Source organism: Anthonomus grandis, chromosome 16, assembly GCF_022605725.1.
Source record: "Anthonomus grandis grandis chromosome 16, icAntGran1.3, whole genome shotgun sequence".
Taxonomy (NCBI): Eukaryota; Metazoa; Arthropoda; class Insecta; order Coleoptera; family Curculionidae; genus Anthonomus; species Anthonomus grandis.
Window position 1 is genome coordinate 6,386,820 of NC_065561.1, and position 21,903 is coordinate 6,408,722.

The 21,903-nt window shown below is 34.2% G+C and overlaps 1 protein-coding gene across 7 annotated transcripts in view; it reads left to right on the forward strand.

Annotated features, from left to right (window-relative positions):
• Window positions 1–21,903, forward strand: part of LOC126745640 (protein still life, isoforms C/SIF type 2) — a 252,589-nt gene that overhangs the window by 194,997 nt on the left and 35,689 nt on the right. For 6 of the 7 annotated variants that reach the window (XM_050453574.1, XM_050453571.1, XM_050453570.1 and 3 more), the window contains 6 exons: window positions 1,553–1,661; window positions 1,724–1,903; window positions 15,456–15,574; window positions 15,878–16,054; window positions 16,114–16,304; window positions 16,358–16,504. In XM_050453574.1, coding sequence (XP_050309531.1) covers window positions 1,553–1,661; window positions 1,724–1,903; window positions 15,456–15,574; window positions 15,878–16,054; window positions 16,114–16,304; window positions 16,358–16,504 — 923 coding nt within the window. The remainder of the gene's footprint in view (window positions 1–1,552; window positions 1,662–1,723; window positions 1,904–15,455; window positions 15,575–15,877; window positions 16,055–16,113; window positions 16,305–16,357; window positions 16,505–21,903) is intronic. The other variant, XM_050453573.1, reaches the window with a different exon arrangement.

Here is a 21,903-nt window from a genome sequence, read left to right on the forward strand (position 1 = left end):
ATGTTCAAAAAAAAAGAAAGTACAGGACGAATATGGCCAGTCCTCAACCTCGGCAAAAACACTGTTTCAGTCCTATATTAAGAAAAAGTATGATCAACCTCGCCAAGAACCTGACACAGTTGTTGACTTTTTTACTAATTTGGGGCGTATAGTGAAAACTTTTCCTGAAGACATCCAAATTCGTGTGAAAGGTTCCGTCTTTAAAATTATAAATGACGCTGAATTGGAAATGTTACAGCGAAAAGCAAGCCATGAACAATATTTTAATCGTCCTACTGTGCGGAGCCATTATCAAGAACCAGTACGAATGCCCGTGTTACAGACAGGTCAAATTGCAACGACTGGATCAAATACTATGGTCCAAAGCAATGAACTTAGTTATTCGTTAGGATCGCAAGTTTATTCTCCAGTTTCACCTAGACAATCCTCACCAGTCGCACAAGCTGGACCAGCTGATCACGCAAACAAAACATATATGCAGATGGGAGAATTTCTAACGTTCCCTGAACGTTGATGTTAGTAGACTAAAAACCTAATACATTTATATAGAAATTAGAATAAAATGTAGTAAGTATAAAAAATTTGAATTAAAGTTTATCATCGCAGAAATAATAGTTTTTGATTTCATGCCGTGGAACATTAAAAAATGAGCTATGATCACTTTGCATAAAATTATTCTGATGCATGTTTCTTAATAAGCATACTACTTACCTGAGACAGACAGCCAGTCGTTCGTATGGCTCTACTGGTTCTCTAAATTTAGATTTTTGTTTCATAAAGTCGTTATTTAAAATATACAGTAATTCTTCAAATTTTTCTTCTGACATACGAAAATATTCAAAAAATTTTGTAGGGTCTTTTTTCAAATCTGGAATTAAATGGTGAAATTCTCCGTATAGTTTTCTTTGCCTGCATATATCGTGAACCCACATTTTATGTTTAGGTTTCTTTTTTTCCGTTTTTTCTTCCTCTTCCAGCAATATTTGAAACAGGAACAACTCTTCATCAGACGTATCTATTTCCATTTCAGGACTTTTTTATCAGTTCAATGATTAAAATAACTCAGATTTCAATAGTGTCGAAAACGCTCGTCCTACCCCATCTACAATAAACACAAAAACGACTAAACTGAAACTGGCTAAACATACAGTATACCTAAAAATATCCGTCTTGCTACGTCTATAGTGAACGCAGTTGCAAGAAATGCGGCCCGGTCCGCCCCGCCGCGATCCGTCTGAAGTGGACGCTAGCCTTAACAGTGCACTATGTAATCACACAGCAAAACGAAATCTGCTGATGCTGCCGTGTCGAACATAGCAAATCGGACGACCGAAATCCGCCGCGCCGCTTATCAACCAGAAAGTAAACGTGAAGCGGTGTTGCCACTTATAATGCCTATGTGTAGTCTTCTATTCGCCAACCTGCATATTTAATCCACCCCTATGCTTGAACTTACTATAATACATTTTTTGATGGACCAACTTATTTGTGTCCAGAAATTCTGAATTTTGTTTAATACGCTCGCAAACTTATTTCCGTTTTTCCATTTTAGAATATTCTCTTCTCTATCGGAAGTGCCTTTTTGTATTACGTCAATCATTTCAAACTGTACAGTTCATTTTGCGCCAGTCACAGTAAGGCTCAAAAGGTGCTGCATCCAAGTGAGTCTTAACCAGGGTACTTAAAAAACTGATAACATTTAAACTTTAAATAATTCTTGTAGATGAAGGCAATCAGGCTTTGCAAGAGTTTCTTGCGTCCAGAAACCCGAAACAACAACATTCGTCGACGTTAGAATCGTACTTGATCAAACCTATTCAAAGGATTTTAAAATATCCACTTTTGCTTCAACAACTTCGTAATTTGACTGATCCCAGTACCGATGAACATCAACATTTAGTGGGTAAGTAAACATTCGTTATTAGCTGAATTATTTGACATATTTCTGATTTACTTTTATTATTATCAATTATTATTATGTTAATTTATATACAATTATGTTATTTTAATTCACTTATTTAATAAAGTCTTAAAAGGCCCATATTTTTATACATCTATTTAAAATTGTTACTAAAACTATAATCATTAACATATCTTCAGCCCTCTTTCTTATTTTGTTAACTGTGTTAGATTTTTCTTTTAAAATAATAAATATTTAGGTTAAACCTTTATCACACAGATGACTTTGAATGTTTCATTCTTAAATCTGAATATAGAGGTATTGTAGCTGATCTGGATTCGAACTGTTCATATTACCTTTTATAACTTTTCTTTCTAATTTGGTTTTCTAATTACCTTGCTATATATATTAGGTACCAGCTGAGGGATTTGTGAAACATTTGTGAATTTTAGAATAGATATTCAATAACCATTACTTTAGAAGTTGGTTATTAAGTCGATAAAAACTCATGGTTAATCTTTAGTAACAACAACCTTAGTCTTCACTTGTCCATTTGTTTATCTTTAGGTAGACATTGCCATAATACAATTATTATATGTCGGGAAAATAGTATTTTGGTTTATATATATTTTGGTCTATCACTTAATAAAATGTTATATACAGTCGGTCAGGCATGATTCCAATAAGATCTGTTTAGTTTCCTCTTATATTATCCGGCACCACCTGTATTTCGTTTGAAGAGCTGCCAAAGTTTTGAAAGATGAGGTTGTGTAGTTAGTCTTTGTCCCATAAAATTTATGTACAGGCCCGGCCGGTTGAAAGAGAACGACCTGAACGAGTTTTTCGTAACTTTTCGTACCGGGCGCGGCAACGTCGCGCTGGGCCGACTCCCAGATAAAGTAGCGGATAGTAGAAATTTACGACTGTAGGAATAAAACCATAAAATGCAAATATCTTTGTGCCTTGTGGCATCTTGAAGCAAAAAAGAAATATTTTGATTTAAATTTCGATTATTCTCTGAATGTTTTAAATAATTTGGGTAAAAGAAAAAGTGTGTAAGTATAAAATAAATAAAATTCGTATAATTTTATATTATATAATATATTAATATTTCGTATAGCCACCCACCTTCAGCTATTATAACTTACTGAACTCTCCTGCTCATTGAACCTATTAGTTGGCAGCAGAGATCATGAGTTGCTACTTCTTCCCAGGTTTCTTGAATTTTCTGCCATAACGCATTCTTATTTTCAGGTAGGAAATTCTCCATCGACCTTACCGTGCTACCCCATATGTTTTCTATAGGATTTAAATCGGGACTCTTCGCCGGCTATTCTAGCTTTTCGACATTGTTTTCGGTAAACCACTCGCGAACAATATTTGCTGTGTGTACAGGAGCGTTGTCCTACTGAAAAACGAATCCCTCAGGATACATTTCTCTGGCACTTTGTATCAATCCTCCTTCAAGCACTTCACAATAACGATCTGCTGTGAATCGGCCATCAATTTTCCAGCAGATTCCGGGTCCTCGGTGGCTGATCCAAGCCCATATATTTACGGAAAAATGCCCACTTCTTCTGGGTGACACAAATCTTTCGTCATATCTTGAACTCGTCGAAGGTCTGTATACTTTAACTTTGCCGTTGTAATTATTTTGGAACATCTTTTCATAACTCTCTCCCAATAACCCATCGGTAAGCGATTAAACTGTTGGCATATCTGCAACTGGACTTCTTTATTAGTTTCGGTTAACTCAATCTGGTTGCTGACTGTCCGACATCTCAGATTGCTTGCAGCTAATCTTTTTCGGGCAGTTTTAACACTTGCTGGGAATGTTGTGGTAGACAGGGCTTCAACGGCGGATTTAAATGGATTTTCTCGGAAAAAATCAACCAGTCGTTGATCTTGTTGGTCCGAAGTAATTTTTATATTCCCCCCTCGATGTAGGTTTTCCACACTTTTGGTTTCTTCAAATTTGCGTTTTAACTTGAAAATGGTGTTTTTGGATATACCAAATTCATCAGCCAGTCGAGAAATGGACCAACCATTTTCTAATTTGGCTATTTGGTGCTTAACGGAATCACTTAAACGAGGCATAATCAACACTTTAATAACTCTTTGGAACCACGAAAAGGACTAAATAAATTAAGCCCACTTACCCTGGTATTTATAAAAAGGACTGGAACCAGGTATTACGTATTCATAATACAATATCATAAAAAAGTATTGTAAATTTTGGGAAATGATCGAGGGTAATTCCCTAAATTTATTTATTTTAAGTACAGGTAGCTAATCCTCTAGGTGCCTCGGTGCTCTTATTTCATTATATTTATAGTAATACTAACACAATAAAATTCAAGTCATTTAGTAGGTCTACCTGACTTATATTACCTAATAAACAAAATTTGTTTGTGCCTGTAATCCAACATCGTAGCCCGAAAGTCGCCTATCTTGTAGCACAGATGACACAGATTAATTAATTGTTTATTAGGATTACTGATATACTGATAAACCCATATTGGTTTTAAAATAATATCCGCTTAGCGGAATTTATCTGCGAGTCGGCTCAGCGCGACGTTGCCGGCGCTGTGCGCCCGGTACGAAAAGTTACGAGAAACGCGTTCAGGCAACACCCACTCAAAGACAAGGCCTTAGTGCTTGGCGCGTGACGTCATCGATGTGGGCCACCGATTTTTAAAAACCAAGGGATTTCATATGCTAATATCTCAATATTTGGCTTATTTTAAAAATGCTAGGAATAGAATAGAGTTCAGGAAACATTCAAAGGTATGTTTTAGTTCTGGTTGAATGTCAGGTTAAATATTATGGTGTAATATTAAATGCAGAATCCCAACTCCCCTACATCTGCACCAAAATTCAACATATGTATTTAGGTATTTATAATAATTTTTTTATACCACCAAGTAGTAAAAAATGTTATATTATATACACATAAATACATATATTGACTTTAAAAGCCTTAAAAGTTGATCAAACTCCAGTTCATGTGATTTTTTAATTGCAGAAAAAGAAGCACATTTTTTCTTCGAAGTGTCAAAATCAGGAAAATAAATTTTTTGGTCTGGTTTAGAGTTAAGCCAATTATTAAATACACATTAAAATAAGTGAACTGTGTCAAATAGGTAAAATAATGGTCTCTGATTATCTATGGGATGAGGATAAACAATGCTAAGTTGGTCTGCAGTTGAAAAATGACTCATGATTTTCCCGTTAATGGCATTATTATCACTTATAACACAAAAAACTATGTACCCAAGCTCCTCTAAATTTTCAATAATTGTCTTCATAAAATTATGAAGTATGTCTGATGTAATTTTGGAGATGGGAGCTATGTGAACTACTTCCTTAAAGCTGGAACACACACTTGTAATCATAAAAGTAAATGCCGAGGAAGCTAGAGACTTATTATTGACTGATGTTCCAGTGATATTACCGCCTTTATCGTCCATGTAAGGGTCAATATGAATTTCATCAAAAAGTAGTGTCACAAATCTCTCATGATCCTTTAGTAAACTAAACACATTTTGGGCATAAGTTAAAAACATTTTTTTCTTCATCTATGTGGGGATCAGTCATGTGTTTGTTACAAATACCCATTATAGTTTGAGGATGTGGTAGAATTAGGGATCCATACCTAATTTCTTAAATACTTGTACGCATGAGGACTAATAGTATAGATTATAGAAGTCAAAATTATTGGACTACTTGAATATCTGTACCTTTCCTTTGCAGTTGTAAGCAAAGCTAATTGTTCACAAATAAAATCTAAGGCACATACTATTTTGTTGTCTTCAATGTTTTCAAAACTTTTTAGTATATTTGACACAAAATCGAACACACATTTCATTTTATTTATGTCATTTGATGGTTTGACATGATCGAGAATAGTATTGCCAAGGGAATTGGTAGCAGTATTTGGATTTAAGTCACAGTCGGGGTTGTCATTATTGGTAACATTTTCCTCCAAAGGCACGGTAATAATAGTAAGGTCTATTGCTTCAGGTATTGCATATAAATCATCTAAACTATGGGAAGTATATGGAGTTTTAAATTTCGATGTTAAAACACAAACTGGCTCGCTATATAAAAAAGTTTCTTAATTCAAGGGCTTTTGTTAAATTCAACTCGTCAATATTTTTAAACCTTTCATCTTTACTTTTAGCTGTGGTTTTAGTAATTCTATTGTAAAAATTGTACCTGTGTTGGAATCTTGAACTTAAGTACTCTTTATTATACTACCTTCAGGAAAATGAGCTTCACATACTTTGATGTTATTTGTGGGCTCAAAGTCATCTCTGTGTATGGGCTTTTACCCATTTCGCCTTAGATTTATATCCTTAGGAAAATTGAAGACATGCATTTTAGGTCCGTTTTTATAGTTTCCGTTACAACCCGGAACACAACACTTTTGAAGCATATTTACACTTTGGTATTAACTAGCCGAACTAGGAGAAAAACATTAAATTAAACACGAACTAAAGTAATAAAGTCTGATATAAACAAATAAAACCGCGGCGCGCCGGAGAAGAGAACCTGTTTTTTCGAGGATTTTTCTAGTCCGAAAATACATTTTGTGATTTAAAAGTACGCGAAGGGTTTATATAAATATAACATACACGTTTTGCGGAAATAAACAGTTCCGATTTTAGAAAAAAACACAAAAATGAGCTAATGTTTACTGCGGATCTCGTCAGAAATACCGGCAACCACAGAACATAAATATAAACAACCTAACCTCTCGTTTCATCAGGTGGCACAACTAGTAGATGCGCCACTGCCAGATTTATATAGAAAGAACTCCTATTGGCAAGTAACAAGGCATTAGATAAATGATAAAATTTGAAAAAATACAAGTTTAAATTATAAAAAGAGAAATAAGGATGCACTCTTTTTTAACTAAATTGTAAAGTAAGAGCAGTTAGAGATGTAGATTTAATTATTTTAAGATAGTAATAAAGCATCCTAACGTTCACGGCAATCTGCAAAGTCTGGCAGTGTTGTAGGCAGCCTTCCGTGGACGAACAACGGCAGCATCAACAGCTGAATTCACCCGAAGTGCATGGCCCAAACGCGTGACGTCACGAGCAAAATTTTTTGGAGCGCTTTGTCTATTTGTAGAGGTGTTATTGGTTTAGGTCGTTCTCTTTCAACCGGCCGGGCCTGTACATGTTCTACTGATTCAAGAGTCGGGAAAGTCTTGAAAAAGTTGGCTTAAGCATTTTTTCGGGTAGTTCATAGTAACTCTAGCAATAGGCATTATTTTGCTGAAAAATTGAATCGCAAAAAACTATAAGTGATTTAGTATAACGTAACGGACCTACTATCTTGTATCTTACTAAAAAACAACGACTTAGCAGGAGTGTAGCATAACGCACAAAGTGCATGCGGTCGCGTTGCCTTATTTCGCCTTTAATCACCTCTCTATGCGTATTAATTGATGCCCCATATATTATTTATTGACCCCCCTCTACATAGGTTAGGTGAAAACTAAGAAAAAGCTTTATGCAAAAATTTTGGAGTTTCATTTTATATTTTTGAATCCGATGCCAATTTTTTTTTCTTTGAGAAATGTCAAATTTTGACTGATGGTCAGTTTTTTCTTATGAATAATACCCTAGTTAAAAAGAGCCAAATTTTCTGATTTCAAATATATATAGTTTAGCTACTTTTAATTAAACCATTTTGGCAATATCGGGCTCCAAACTTTAAAAAATGATATATTGAATATCTTGTTAAACTGTCCATTGTTATTGTTTGACGTTTATAGAAAATAAATGATTGAGAAGACATTATCATTTTGCCGTTTTGTAAGATAAGTGAATTAAGTAGAAACAATAATACCTTAAGATTTAATATTTAGTTTTTTTCTGGCAAGGATATTTTATTTTAATAATTGGTTAACTTTAAATTAAATCCAAATAATTATAACTGCTCTACATGACCACCACGATTATTAATACAATTTGTATAATCTTGTTCAACTTTTTGTATTGTATTAACTATAAATTGTTTTTGATTTTGGTTAATATAGTTTATAATAGAATTATTTGTTTTCTAATAAATGTCAAACGATAACAATGCACCGCCTATCAAGATCTTCAATATTTAACTTTTTTAAAGTTTGGAGCCCGATATTTCCAAAACGGTTTAATTAAAAGTAATTAAACCATATACAGGGTGTTTGGAAGGTGAGTAGCCAAGCGGAAATGGTGAATAGGTGAGGTTACTGGCTATTTAAAACGCATAGTATTTTTTTTGTTTTTCCTCAAATTTAAGGAGTAATATATTTTTTCCTTTTTTTTTATTAGATTTTCCCCGTTTTTTTACTTTAACCTTCATTTTTTTTTAATTTTTGGCCAAAATGGCGCACAATTAATTTTATTTTAAAGACTAATGTTGTCTCATTCAGATTTGGGTAATAACTGAAAAAAAATATTTAAAGAGAAACTAATAGTGGAGTAACAAACTTCCTCAAATCAATAGAAAAAAATGTTACATCAACTTTACATTGGAAAAAATAATAATAAAAAAAGTTGTGTGGTTTTAAAATGTGTTAATAAAACTTCTAGTTAATAGTCTTTTTAACGATGTGCCACATGTAACAAAAATAATTAGGTAACTTACGAAAAACAAATAAGTTTGTCTTCAAGGACGCGTGAACTAATTTCTTGAAAGCAACCTAATTGAGCAGGTATAAACTTATGTCTCTCTCTAACACTGCTAAATCTGTTGCGCTATCTCTTTCACCGTTCTAAAACAGCTAAACCTATTGTGCCCTTTTGTTTCCATGACCCTTTCCTTTACAGGTTGATTAAAAAAAAACATATTTTTTACTTCAAATCGTTTACTTATAAGTCTTGCTCAAATTGATGGCCATTATTTCTAATAATTCGAAATACACAAATTTTTTTGCGCGGCTCCAGACGTAAAAATCAAGCGGGGTCAAGTCCGGTGATCTTGCAGGCCATGGGATAGGGCCATCTCTGCCAGTCTTGGTGCTCCCGGATCGCCAATCTCCAGTGCGCTGGGCACCCATCCTGTTGGAACGTCATTTATTCTTCATTGAGAAAGTTTGAAACCCCGTTCAAGAATTCGGGCAGATCATTTAATAAAAAATCTAGATAATTATCCCCATTCAAATTATCAGGTAAATAATGTGGACCAATAAGGGTATCACCAATTAGGCCTGCCCAAACGTTTACTGAGAATTTCCTTTGAAAGGACACGACTTTCTTAATTTTTGGGTTTTGGTAATTCCCTCCGTTGAAAACTTTGATTCATCTGTCCACAGTATGTTTTTCAAGAAATTGCGGTTATCCACGTCCATATGTAGCAGGAGGCGGCAAAACTGAATACGTATTTGGTAGTCGTTTTCTTCAAGATCTTGCACGGGAGTGTAATGAAAGGGATGCTTTCCGTTGGCATGAAGACTTCAGCAGACCAGACCTTCCATACACTTAGGTTTAGATTGGCAGCTACAGTCCTGATGCTCGTTGTGGGATCTTCGTCAAAAGCTTCCAGAATTCGTTCGTCATCAGCAACATTACGTTGTCTGCGAACTCCAGGTTCACGGCGATTTAGACTACCAGTTTCTCTTAAGCGTCTAAAGGTCGTTTCAAAAGTATGACGATTAGGTTGGCGTCTACTGGGAAAACGCTCTTGGTAAATTCTTTTTGCTTTTCGTCCATTTCCATCAGCTCTACCATATGCCATTAGGATATCGGCGTACTCCTCGTTTGTAAAGGCACCAGCCATAGTAGGCAACAGTAACAATAAAACAAAGTTAACGAAAACGAACAGCAAAAACAATATGCGTAGAGCAGAGTTAAAAATACGTGAAGTAGCGGAGAAAGATAAGTCTCGAATAATAATAATAATACTGACAGGTAACAGTTTAAGGTGTGAACACACAAAGCGAGTGTCGCCGAATGATAATGGAGATTGTAGCGTAACAAGTTTAGCTGTGTTAGAAAGAGGCATAAAGCACGGCGCCCACTGAATCGGCAGTGACCGTCTTGGCAAGGTCGGTACAATCGGCCGGATTTGCTTCACATGTATTTAAATTGGGCCGCGCGCGCTGAATCGGTTCGGCACGGTCGGTCGGTCCGGTTTTTCCGGCGACGATCTCATATTGTGGGGAGGGCAACTTTTGCCGATTGCACCGAAAGCCTGCGACTATTTTAGCATTTTTTCGCATAGAGTAAGGAACTGTTTCAAAGAATTTTAAAAACCGTTGATTTGATACATATGTCAAACTAAATTTTAATCGAAGCTGTTCGCAGTTTTAGAATATTGTATGATAAACAAAACGCTTGGGAGGAGGTATCCTAATTAACTGGATGTTCTGGTAAGTGTCATTTATTATATCTTAAATCGGTGTTTTCGTTTAATAAACAGTAAATTATTAAGTTGGCATCATCAGGAGATCCAAAAATCTCATCCATTATTCTCTAAGAGACCAACATACAAAATTGACGAAAAACAAAGAAAAACACAAAGTCACGGTCTCACAACATGTAATTAAACGGGCTACACGTGTTTCGCTCTAGTTAGAGCATCATCAGGCCTAAAATAAAAATACTACTTAAATAAAACTTAAAACTTAAACTTTTTGAAAAATTTTAAAATACCAATGTCAGTGCTACCAAATCAGCGTTTGCAAATCATTTGCTGGCCTCTACTCATAATTTTTCTCCGGGGGTGGGAGCTGAAATGCTTCATGAATGCCCTAAAGGTAAGAAGCTTGACCTTTTGGAGAAAATGGAAATTACAAAAGCTAAAAAGACTCATGTTCTCGTGTGTGTGAATGACGTGTTTACTTTTGAACCTAATTTAATTTTTAACAATTTAATTTAGCTAAGTTTCGTTTTCCTTGTAGTCACTTTCTTCAATTTACATTGGCTAACGTGTTAAGTTGGTTTAGCATTAGGTCCGTATAGCCGATAGGTTTTACACTTATACTTATAACCTTGTTGTACCGGGTTCGATTCTCGTTGAGTCTATGTTGTTGCGTTCCACTTTTTAATTTTTTATTTTTTGCTTTGTACACTTATAACCTTAAAATTATTGTTTATTTATGTACTGTGAAGTGTGTGGATGGCTTCTAAAGGTTTTTTATTGTTTTATGTAAGTTTTTAGTTTTATTTAAGTAGTATTTTTATTTTAGGCCTGATGATGCTCTAACTAGAGCGAAACACGTGTAGCCCGTTTAATTACATATTGTGAGACCGTGAATTTGTGTTTTTCTTTGTTTTTCGTCAATCATCAGGAGATTTTAAAACTCAGTTTTAATCATCTGAGGATGCCAACTTGGTCGGCGAAATGTGCGAGTGTGAAAGTTCTCGTTTTGGAGTTAAGTTGTGTACAACTCTTGCTTTGAATATAATTTATGTTTTTACAAAAATACACGAAAAAGATAGCTTATTATATAGTTCACGCATTCAAATGCACGTTGGAATGTTATGTTATCATTTATTTTATTTGACTCAATACAGGGTGTCCCACAACAAATGCTCGCTATCAATATATAATAAAGTACAGTTCAGAAATTTTTTAAATTTGTAAGTATACCAACGTTGAGGCGCAATTCAGCTAAAATAATTTTGAGATGGCGCAAAAACCAGTTCTCTTAATGCTACAACCATCCTCTTTAAAATATTTTGTAAATAGTGGGATATCAAAACATTAAGAGGGCGGAGGCAGGACACAATACAAAATGCCTGAACATATTTTCATTCTAAAATATTTGAAAAATGTTTCATCTAAAATATTTGTCCTCCAGCAAATCAGAAAATAGATGATTATCATCATTTTAATTCTCCGAAATATCTTCTTTTTAAACAAGTATGCACCTAAAATCTCCTACGCTTTTCTACCGCTTCTACTTCAGCACAGGCTACTGCAATCATAACATCGTCTTCAGAATCTGATGAACTGCTCATTTTTTTTTTAAACGCTTAAACGGGAGCTTAATTACAATACTTCTATATGCTCGAATAGTCGAACCACTTTTAAACGTCTCGTGTCTTCGTTCTGCCGATTGTATGACCGCTAGTTACTGACTGAACGGACTAAACGTGCCGAACCTAGTGTTGCTAGATGTCATAAAGAGAATGATAGCCTGTTTAAAATTATCGTACTGAACGTCGATATTTATACCTTCGAAAGTTTGATTAATATTACTTTGAAGTCGAAAGTTTAAGGGGAAAAAAATTCTGAAAATATTCTTAAATGTATTTATTTCCTAGTCTTTTTATTTTTTAAGTCTTTTACCTAACTTAGTTTATAAAAAAACTCATCAACTTCTGTGGATTCTGGTAGATCTTCATAAATTTGTAATTTTCTCCACTGGTCATCAATTTTTTGTAGTTGATGTGTGTTTTGAAGTTCACAAATTTGAGGTAAAGATTTCATCAGCGGTAAAAGAGTGGTCTCATTGCCCTTTTTGATACTATCTTAAGCTAAGATGGGCAACTTACTTAGCACAGGATCTTCGAAATTATACCGTTTTTTTATTTCTAGACAAGCAGTAATTAAAAAATTACGACAGCGTTGAAGAAAATCAATTTTAGCAGGTTCCTCTAAAGAATCTATATTCTGAAGAACCCCAATACCCAAATACATATTTGTTATTCGAAGGAAATGTGCATCATCAGTTGGGACAATTTTACCAATGTCTGTTTTATTGATATAGTTTTGTTCCATAAAAGCTGATAAAAAATCTTTGTAACACATAACCATCTTACTGTGTAAATTTAAAATTACCACTTTTCCACTCTGAAAATATTTGTTAAGGTCGACAAATTGAGGTAGAACCCATTCCAAAAAAATATAAAATATTTTATCTCGAATTTATTAAGAGCTATATTTATTTCCTCGCTGGATATAAGACGATGTTCCAATAATTTGAAGTGAAAAACACATCCAGGTAATTTGAAGTGAAAAACAATTTTAAAGGTTCCCACTGTTCTAGGATCCGCTTAACCACCTGCAGTAATGACAACCAACGAGTTTGGGCTGGTCTAAGTATCTTGTGTGGTTCAGTATTACAAAAGTCCTGAAATTCTCTGAACATTGCCTGTCGCTTAGCGCTGTTTTTAAAAAAAACCGTAAATATTTCTGGCCAAGTCTTCACACATTCGGTGTAAATTTTTACACGCTTCACTTGCGCATAAATGCAAAGAATGGCATACACATTTCTGAAGCATTAATCCCGGGATATCGTTAGCTAATTTCCTTGCCTCGGAGTTTTTACTACCAAACATGGTATTACAGCCGTCCGATGCAAAACCAATCATGTTTTTAAGAGGAATACCATTTTGCGATAGGAGTGTTATTATTTCCTCATATAGCCTCTGGCTAGTAGCACCTTGATCCGCTCTCTTAGGTTCATCCCCAGAGAAAATTTGCAAAAGTTTCCAGAAAAGAGTATGAACTTTACAGATTTTAGAGTGGAAAAATCTTACGCATATACATAAAGTTTTAACTGATGAAATGTCAGTAGATTCAATAATCAGACTGAATTTGGAGCCCTTTAAATAAGAGATTATTTCTTGTTCGGCACAGGCACCAATAACATTTTTAGAAACTTGAGTCGCTTTAAATCTTCCTAGTGACATTCCCTGAGCAATTTTCGAGTCGGGAAAACAACTTTTAATTAGATTTTGTTAAATGATAAGCTGAATTAAAAAAGATATTGTGCTCTGTTAAAAATCCTAGTATTTTAATTTCGGCCACTTTGCTCTGAGTTTGCAAATAACTCTCAGGTTTATTAAACAAAGAGGTTATTATCGTCTTTGGAAAAGCTTTTACGTTCTGAACATGCTTTGATCATTTAGCATGAATTTTAATAACGGTTAGTTCTGCAGTAAGCTCTAAATTGCAAGGATGACACCTAGCCTTTTCATCTGAAAGTGTATTTTATGTAAAGAAATTTAAATATATGAGATAAAGAAAAAAAAACTTAATTATCGATAACAATTTACCATTACTTTTAATAAGCCAACCTTTAAACCTCGAGGCTTGTTCCCACTCGACTCGGTATTTTTGTTTTCGGTGCTTAAACTTTTGGGAAAATTCGCCCAGTTTCAACTTTTTATATTCAGGAGTAGAACTCCTACTTTCACGTTCAGATTTGAAATCAGACATGGTTACCTCTTATTTTTTTTTAGTCTAGTTCTTACACTAGTTTTAGATAAAATCAATGACAAACACAAAATCAACACCGCTCATAATTACCACAATCACGCGTGAAAGATGCAGGTAAACTGTAAGCTGTAAGTAATTTACGACCAAAAATAAGAACGGGGAATCCCCGATACGCGATTCGATATACTCTAGTTGTGTACGGCGCCGCGCCGCCCATAGCCGTTCATATATTTCGTAATATGTGCCATCCATTAGAGAGGCAACCACAAACACTTATTAATGCACAGAACACTTATAAATTCCTACTTAATACTATAGTATGTTAGTGACTAAATAAAATATTATTGGTAACAAAATATTACTATTGTATGAAGTAGGGTTTAATTATTTTTTTGAATTAAAAAAACAATAAAATTTTGTCAAAATTATCGTACAAAGTGGCATTATCGCATAAGTACTATCGTACAAGCATTGGTTTTATCGTACGAAATCGATAATTATCGTACAACATCATCAACACTGTATCTATCAACACTGTTCCGAACCGACCGAGCCGATCCGATTCAGTGGGCGCCCTCCTTATACCTGATTATTAGGTTGCTTTCAAGAAATTGGTTTATGCGTCCTTGAAGACAAACTTATTTGTTTTTCGTAAGTTACCTAATTATTTTTGTTACATGTGGCATATCGTTAGAAAGACTATTAACTAGAAGTTTTTTAACACATTTTAAAACCCCACAACTTTTTATTATTATTATTATTTTTTCCACTGTAAAGTTGACGTAACATTTTTTTTCTATTGATTTGAGGAAGTTTGTTACACCACTATTAGTTTCTCTTTAAATATTTTTCTCAGTTATTACCTAAAACTGAATGAGACAACATTACTCTTTAGAATAAAAATAATTGTGCGCCATTTTGGCCAAAAATTAGAAGAAAATTGAAGGTTAAAGTAAAAAAACGGGGAAAATCTAATAAAAAAAGGAAAAATATATTACTCCTTAAATTTGAGGAAAAACAAAAAAATACTATGCGTTTTAAATAGCCAGTAACCTCACCTATTCACCATTTCCATTTGGCTACTCACCTTCCAAACACCCTGTATATTTGAAATCAGAAAATTCCTTTCTACTTAACTGTGAAGTCATATACAGGGTATTCCATAAGAAAAAACTAACCGTCTGCCAAAATTTCTACGACATTTCTAAAAGAGCAAAAAGTTTTTGACATCGGATTCAAAAATTTTAAGTTAAACCCGAACATTTTTGTATTTTTTTTCCACATAACCCCTGTATAGGGGGAGGGGGTCAATATATGGGGAAAGACCCCGTACAATAAGATATTTAAAAAAAAAGTCCTTTTGTTTTATAAATTGTTTTGATTACAGAAGCTTTAAAGTGTATGGAAAAAGTGGCCGAGCACATAAACGAAATGCAACGAATCCATGAAGAATATGGTGCAATTTTTGACCACTTGTTTAGACAACATCAAAAATCTTGCAAACAGGTATATAAGAAGATTCCTCTGGGAACTGTTTCGATCGACTATGGAAAACTCCTGATAAAAAAAAGGCTGATAAAACTGTAACAGCATTTACATTTTGTTATTTTAAAATATTCAAAAAGTAGTAGAAATATTTCTGTATAAATATTCTTGTTTCCAATACGTATGTCCTTAAAATGTTATCATCTAGCTGTAGTTTTCTTTAATCGATCAATGCAGTTTCTGATGAGCCACCTTGTTTTTAGTTTATTCTTTAGTATGTAATGTAATATCATGATTACTAATTTTTGCTTTAATTATTTTTAGTCAATAGATTTAAGTCCAGGAGATCTGCTATATTATGGGGGAGTCGAATGGCTAAATATATCAGATTTCCTTGGTAAAATTAAAAAAGGACTGGAACTGCACGCAATGTGTTTCGTATTTAAGACTGCTGTAGTATTTTTATGTAAAGAAAGACTGCGACAGAAAAAGAAAATTATGGTAAGCCGATTCTATACTACTTACTAATCCTACTTAATACTCCAACTTCCAATTTTAAGGGTGTCCCGTCAAGTAAAACCGCCTCTTCGGAAGTAGAAATTATTCGATACCAAGTGTTGATTCCAGTAACTGAAGTACAAGTCCGTGCATCTTCTGCTAAAGATATGGACTCGCATTTCTTATGGGAGCTTATCCATCTTAGGAGTCAACTGCAAAGGAGATCGGAAAAAATCTACGTTCTGTCAAACAGGTAGAACTTGGAGTAGTTGTGTTTCTTTTAATAGATGTTAAAAATTATTACAGTACTGCCGAATTCAGGAACGCCTTTTTAAAAACAATTCGACAAATCATTAGGGAGTCGGTAAGAAATATGTCGATTCCAGCGACGAAACCCGGTGCTGGTCCGGGGATCTTGCTTGTTACGGGCCATAAACAAGATCATATGAATAGGTAAGTCAAATAGTTGGTTTACAGTTTGCAATAAAAGTATTATTTCAAAAATAGTCTTTATTCGGTTTTACCTCATGTTTTATTATTAACTTTTTATTTGTTTTCATAATACACTGACTCTATTTCCTATATGAAATCTAAAACCTGGTAATCAATACCCTTTTGACCAAAAAATACCAAAATTGAGTATATTAGCTCTGAACATATATAGAGTCTCTGAAGGGTCTGTACAACGTTGTAGCAGATCAAGTACGTTGGTTTTAACCTAACTTGCTTTTGTCCAAAAGTTGGTAATAACCGAGATATGGGGTTTTTTGTGGTAATAAATTCGAATTTATTAACGGTTTAGGTGTATATTATAGAAGGCGCATAAGCGGGCATTCGAATACAGTTAAATGCCTAAAATCAACAGTTTTCGAGAAAAACGCATCTAATGATGATGCAAATGGTAAAGTTAATACAAATTAGAATAAATTGTCAGGGAGAGTCGAAAGCTAGATACGGTGCAGTTAAAAATAAGTCGATTTAACTAAACTTGCATTAATACAATAATTACGTATGTAAGTTAATACACTCCTGGACAAAATTATCGCACCACTTGATTTTCAGAGATTTTTTTTTTAAGAAAGATAAAAAAAAATTAATAAATAAACATTCTTAACTATGCATTATTTATTACCAAAAAAAATTATATTCTATTTAACAAAACGAGATTAAAGTAACTAAATTCAATACAAGGAAAAAACATCGATTTTCAATAACTTCAATTTTGATACAAAAATAAAAAATAGACCCAAGAAAAACAATAATGAATTCTCAATATCGTGTATTGCCACCTCTAGCTGCAATGACCGCTTGAAGTCTTCGCGGCATTCCTCGTATCAAATTTTGAAAACTTTCCTGCGGATGTATTCTCACTCCTCACGAGCAGCATGTTCCAATTCAGCTAATGTTCGGGGAGGAGGATTTCTTTGCCGAATGCGCCGTTTTAACATGTCCCAGGCATGTTCTATAGGATTCAAGTCGGGGCTACGGGGCGGCTAGTCTAAAGTGGTAATTCCCACATCATTAATGTATTCAATAACATCTACAGCCACGTGAGGGCGAGCATTATCATGCATAAGTAAGAAATCCGCTCCTATGAATGGCGCAAATGGAACTACATGTTCTTCAAGGACCTCCAACACATACCTACGTGCATTAAGAGCTGGTCTAGGTATGGGCACTAACTCCGTACAGGCATCGTAGGCGATGCCTCCCCAGAACATAAAACTTCCTCCACCAAATGGCTCCCTTGGAGATATGCATGCTTGGGCAAATCGTTCACCCTCTCTTCTCCAGACTCTAGAACGGCCGTCTGGTGATCGCAATGCAATTCTCGTCTCGTCTGTAAACAAAACGCGCCTCCAGTCATTTATATTCCATCCCGAGTATTGTCTTGCAAATCTTAAACGACTAACACGGTGTTGTCTGGTGAGGAGTGGTCCAGTTGCGGGTCTTCTGTTATTTAGATTCGCTTCATGGAGGCGTCTTCTAACTGTACGATCTGAAATATTGACATGGCGTACTTCCCTAATCAAATCATTTAAGCTACTGCTGGTAGATGTTCTGTTTCTTAGAACATTGAGATGCAAGAAATTGTCATCTCTTTGAGAAGTAACTCTATGTCGTCCTTGTCCTGGTCTTCTTGTGTGGGTTCCAGTCTCCCGAAACCGCTGCACAGCTCGTATAACTGTTGTGTGATGCACGCCTAAAATACCAGCCACATAACGGTAACCTCGACCTTCTCCAACTAAAGTTACTGCTTGGACCGATTCATTTTCAGTTAGATGACGTGCCGCTCTCTCCATACTCAATAAAAAGGACGGTTTATGTTTCACAACAGTCGTTTTAAGTTATCACCTTAAAACGTACGAAGTACTACTGAAACTGTTCGCTTTAGGTACATATGTAACGAAAAATGCAAAATAAGGAATTTAAATGTTCAGATAAATTTGACCTTGAATACCAAAATAGAGCATAAACATAATTCTTGTCCAGTTCTGCTTTTTGTATGAGAAAAGACATATAACTGTTTTAACTGATATTTATTTTTATTTACATTTTCTTGACAAAATAATCAGTGGTGCGATAATTTTGTCCAGGAGTTTAATAACTGAAATACAGGGTGTTATAAATTAATCAATTTTTTTTTAAATTTCCCTTGCTATTATCAAATCTTACGAATTTTTATATTTAGGTTTTTTTTTTGGGAAATTCAAATTTAGTCACGATTTAGTAGTATTTTCTGGAGGGCGCTACAAGCAACATAAGTATGCCTTTAGTAATAAAAATAATCAGCTATAAAAAAATAGAACATAAAATTTCAAATTTTTATTGCAAAGAGAAAATATTGCTAAAAGCAATTTAAAAATAGCTTCTACATGCATTGCACAGATTAATAATTCTTGACATCCTCAATCATTGAACAATCGTTGTTGTCTTGTTACATAGTTTTTAATAATTCCCACATAGCATACTATATCCATTGTATATACATATAAAGTTCAGAAAGTGCATAAAATATCGTGTATGTTTTATGCATACAGTGAGGACGCGCAAGTTGGAACAAATTTATTTAAAATTCACGGGTTTGTTCGAAAAAAATGCTCGGACACGTCGATTTTTATTTTTTGCGATTTTTTTGATGATGAATTCATGTATACAGGATGAACCAAAAATAAGCAACGACCATCAGCAATTTTTTTAATGGAAACACATTTTTGCATAGAATTTTAAGTATATGTATTTTGTATACCATGTCTTATACCCATAATAAATTTGCAACTGTTTGGGTCATTTGATCATAGTTTTTTAACTGGTATATTTGATTGTTGACACCTTTTCATCATTTAATCGCATGGAAACAGTATTTATTACTTTACGTAAATTTCAGTGTCAAGTGCAGTTGCAAAGTTTAAAAGTATGGCGCGTTTAACTGAAAAACAAATAATTGAAATTTTGATGATGGTAGGATATGGCGACAAGACTCGAACACAGGCCGAAGTTTGCGATCTGTTTAACAATAAGTACCCGGAGAGGCCTATTACACATTTGGTAGTAAGCAAAATTGAAAAAAAGTTCAGAGATTTTGGTCATGTTAGAGACAAATATGACCTGCACCGTCCCACGCTTCCAGAAAACAGACAATTAGATATTGTGCTCTATTTACAAGAAAATCCACTTAAATCAACTCGACAAGTTGCTGCAGATCGGTCGATTAGTAAATCATGCGTTCTAAAATATTTGCATAGGAATAAATACATCTAAAATTCATTTAATTCAGGAGCTTATTGATAATAATCACATCCGCAGAATAGAGTTTTGCGAAATAATGATGAATAAATGTAATGCAAACTCACAATTTTTAGGTAAGATTGTTTTTTCCGACAAGGCAAGTTTTTTTTTTAAATAGTTCTGTAAATAGGCAAAATTTTCGTTATTGGGCACCATAAAATCCACACTGGAGTATGGAAAGTCACACACAATTTCCCAAGAAGTTAAACGTATGGGCAAGAATTGTGGGCACGGTTATCTAAAATCTAAAGTTTATTTTCATAAACCTGAAAGTTTAGAAATATAAAAAAATAGAATTAGAGCCGAAATACAACAAACCCGGCCTCAAACAATAAGTAAAGTATTACAAGAATTTGAATATCGACTTGGTTACTCTCAGGAAGTTAATGGTCAACAATTTGAACATTTATTTTAATTTTTTTTGTTTTTTTTATAAACTCTTCCAAAAATTTATGGTTATTTATAAACTAATTAATCGCAAATTTCTTAATAAATATTAAGGTTACGTGTAGGACATGGTATACAAAATATATTCAAAATTTTTCATACAGAATTAAAAAACAAAATAAAAAATGGGTGTTTTTGTTTAAAAAAATTAAGTTGATAGTCGTAGCTCATTTTTGGTCCACCCTGTATACATGAATTTATCATTTAAAAAATCGCGATAAAAAATAAAAATTAACGTGTCCGAGCGTTTTTTTTTTTCGAACACACCCCGGAATTTTAATTGAATTTGTTCCAACTTGCGCGTCCTCACTATATATATGACACATTGAGATGTATATACATCAATTTTATTTATAAATGTTCAAGTATAAATGTTATATGTATATATCTTGTGCCCATTACCGTAGCCTGCTAATATCTATATCTTCTATATATACAGTGCATCCGTAAAGTAGCGGATAAATGAAATGGACCGTTTCTGAAAAAAATGCCCGAACCCATCGATTTTAATATTTGGTTTATGATTTTTGTACGTGGAAATTAAATATAATTTAAATGGAAACCACTATTTTTTAATGCAGAGTCAGAAAGCACGCTTTTTTTATAAAGGATATGGTGCAAATGAATAGTGGTTACATAAGCAATTTTGAACGAAAAATGATGATAAAATTCTTTTTGAACGTTGTCAATGACATCTGGAGTAATATTTCTAATTTCCTGGCGTTCCACTATACCGCACCACATATTGAATTTTTGAGGGTGTTATGTATGACATTCTGTGAAACAATTAGGGTTTTCGGTCGCCTAGAATCGACAATTCTAGTATCGACAATTCTGCTTGTTCACATGGCCGTTTAGAGTAACCGTTGCTTTGTCAGAAAATATTTCGATCCGTTTTACAAAATTATTGTTATCATTACATAATTTCTGCCTTTGCTCACAAAATTAATTTCGGCGATCAAAATAATCTTCCGATAGTTTTTAAAGTAAGAATATTTTATAAGGGTGAAACTTTGCTTTTTTCAATACTTTATGCACAGTAGATGGCGATAAATTAACATTAGAACCCGTGCCTGTGATTGTAGCTTTGGGATTATCTTGGACTGTTAACAGAATGTTAAGCTCATCTTCTTTAGTTATTGAACCTAAAAAGCGGGATACTCAAAAAGCTGGTCGAGCTTTTTGAGAACCCTGAACATGCCCGAATTTACGAAACTTTGCTTCAACTCTGCTTACCATGCTTTGGCTAATAGGCGTAAAAATACTTCAAATAGTTGCACCAAAATACATTCACTTTTTGACACTGACAACAATATGTTGTCATATTTGATATATGTATATGACCAACACCATATTTGCTGTACAAAAAAAACACAGAAAGGCGGCTTAGTTTTTAAACCATAGCCAATTAACTTTAAGTAACCTATCACGTGACTAAAATAAGATATGCAATTGGTGATTCAGGTGGCGCTGGCCCCACCATCGCTACCGACCGACAACCGGCAACCCGGTTTTGTAATTGTTTGGTGTTGTGTTTCCCTTTGTGTTCGGTCAGTTCGGTGTTTGTTTCACGTTTTCGGTGTTAAACCTGCTTACCATCTTAAGAAATGACCAAA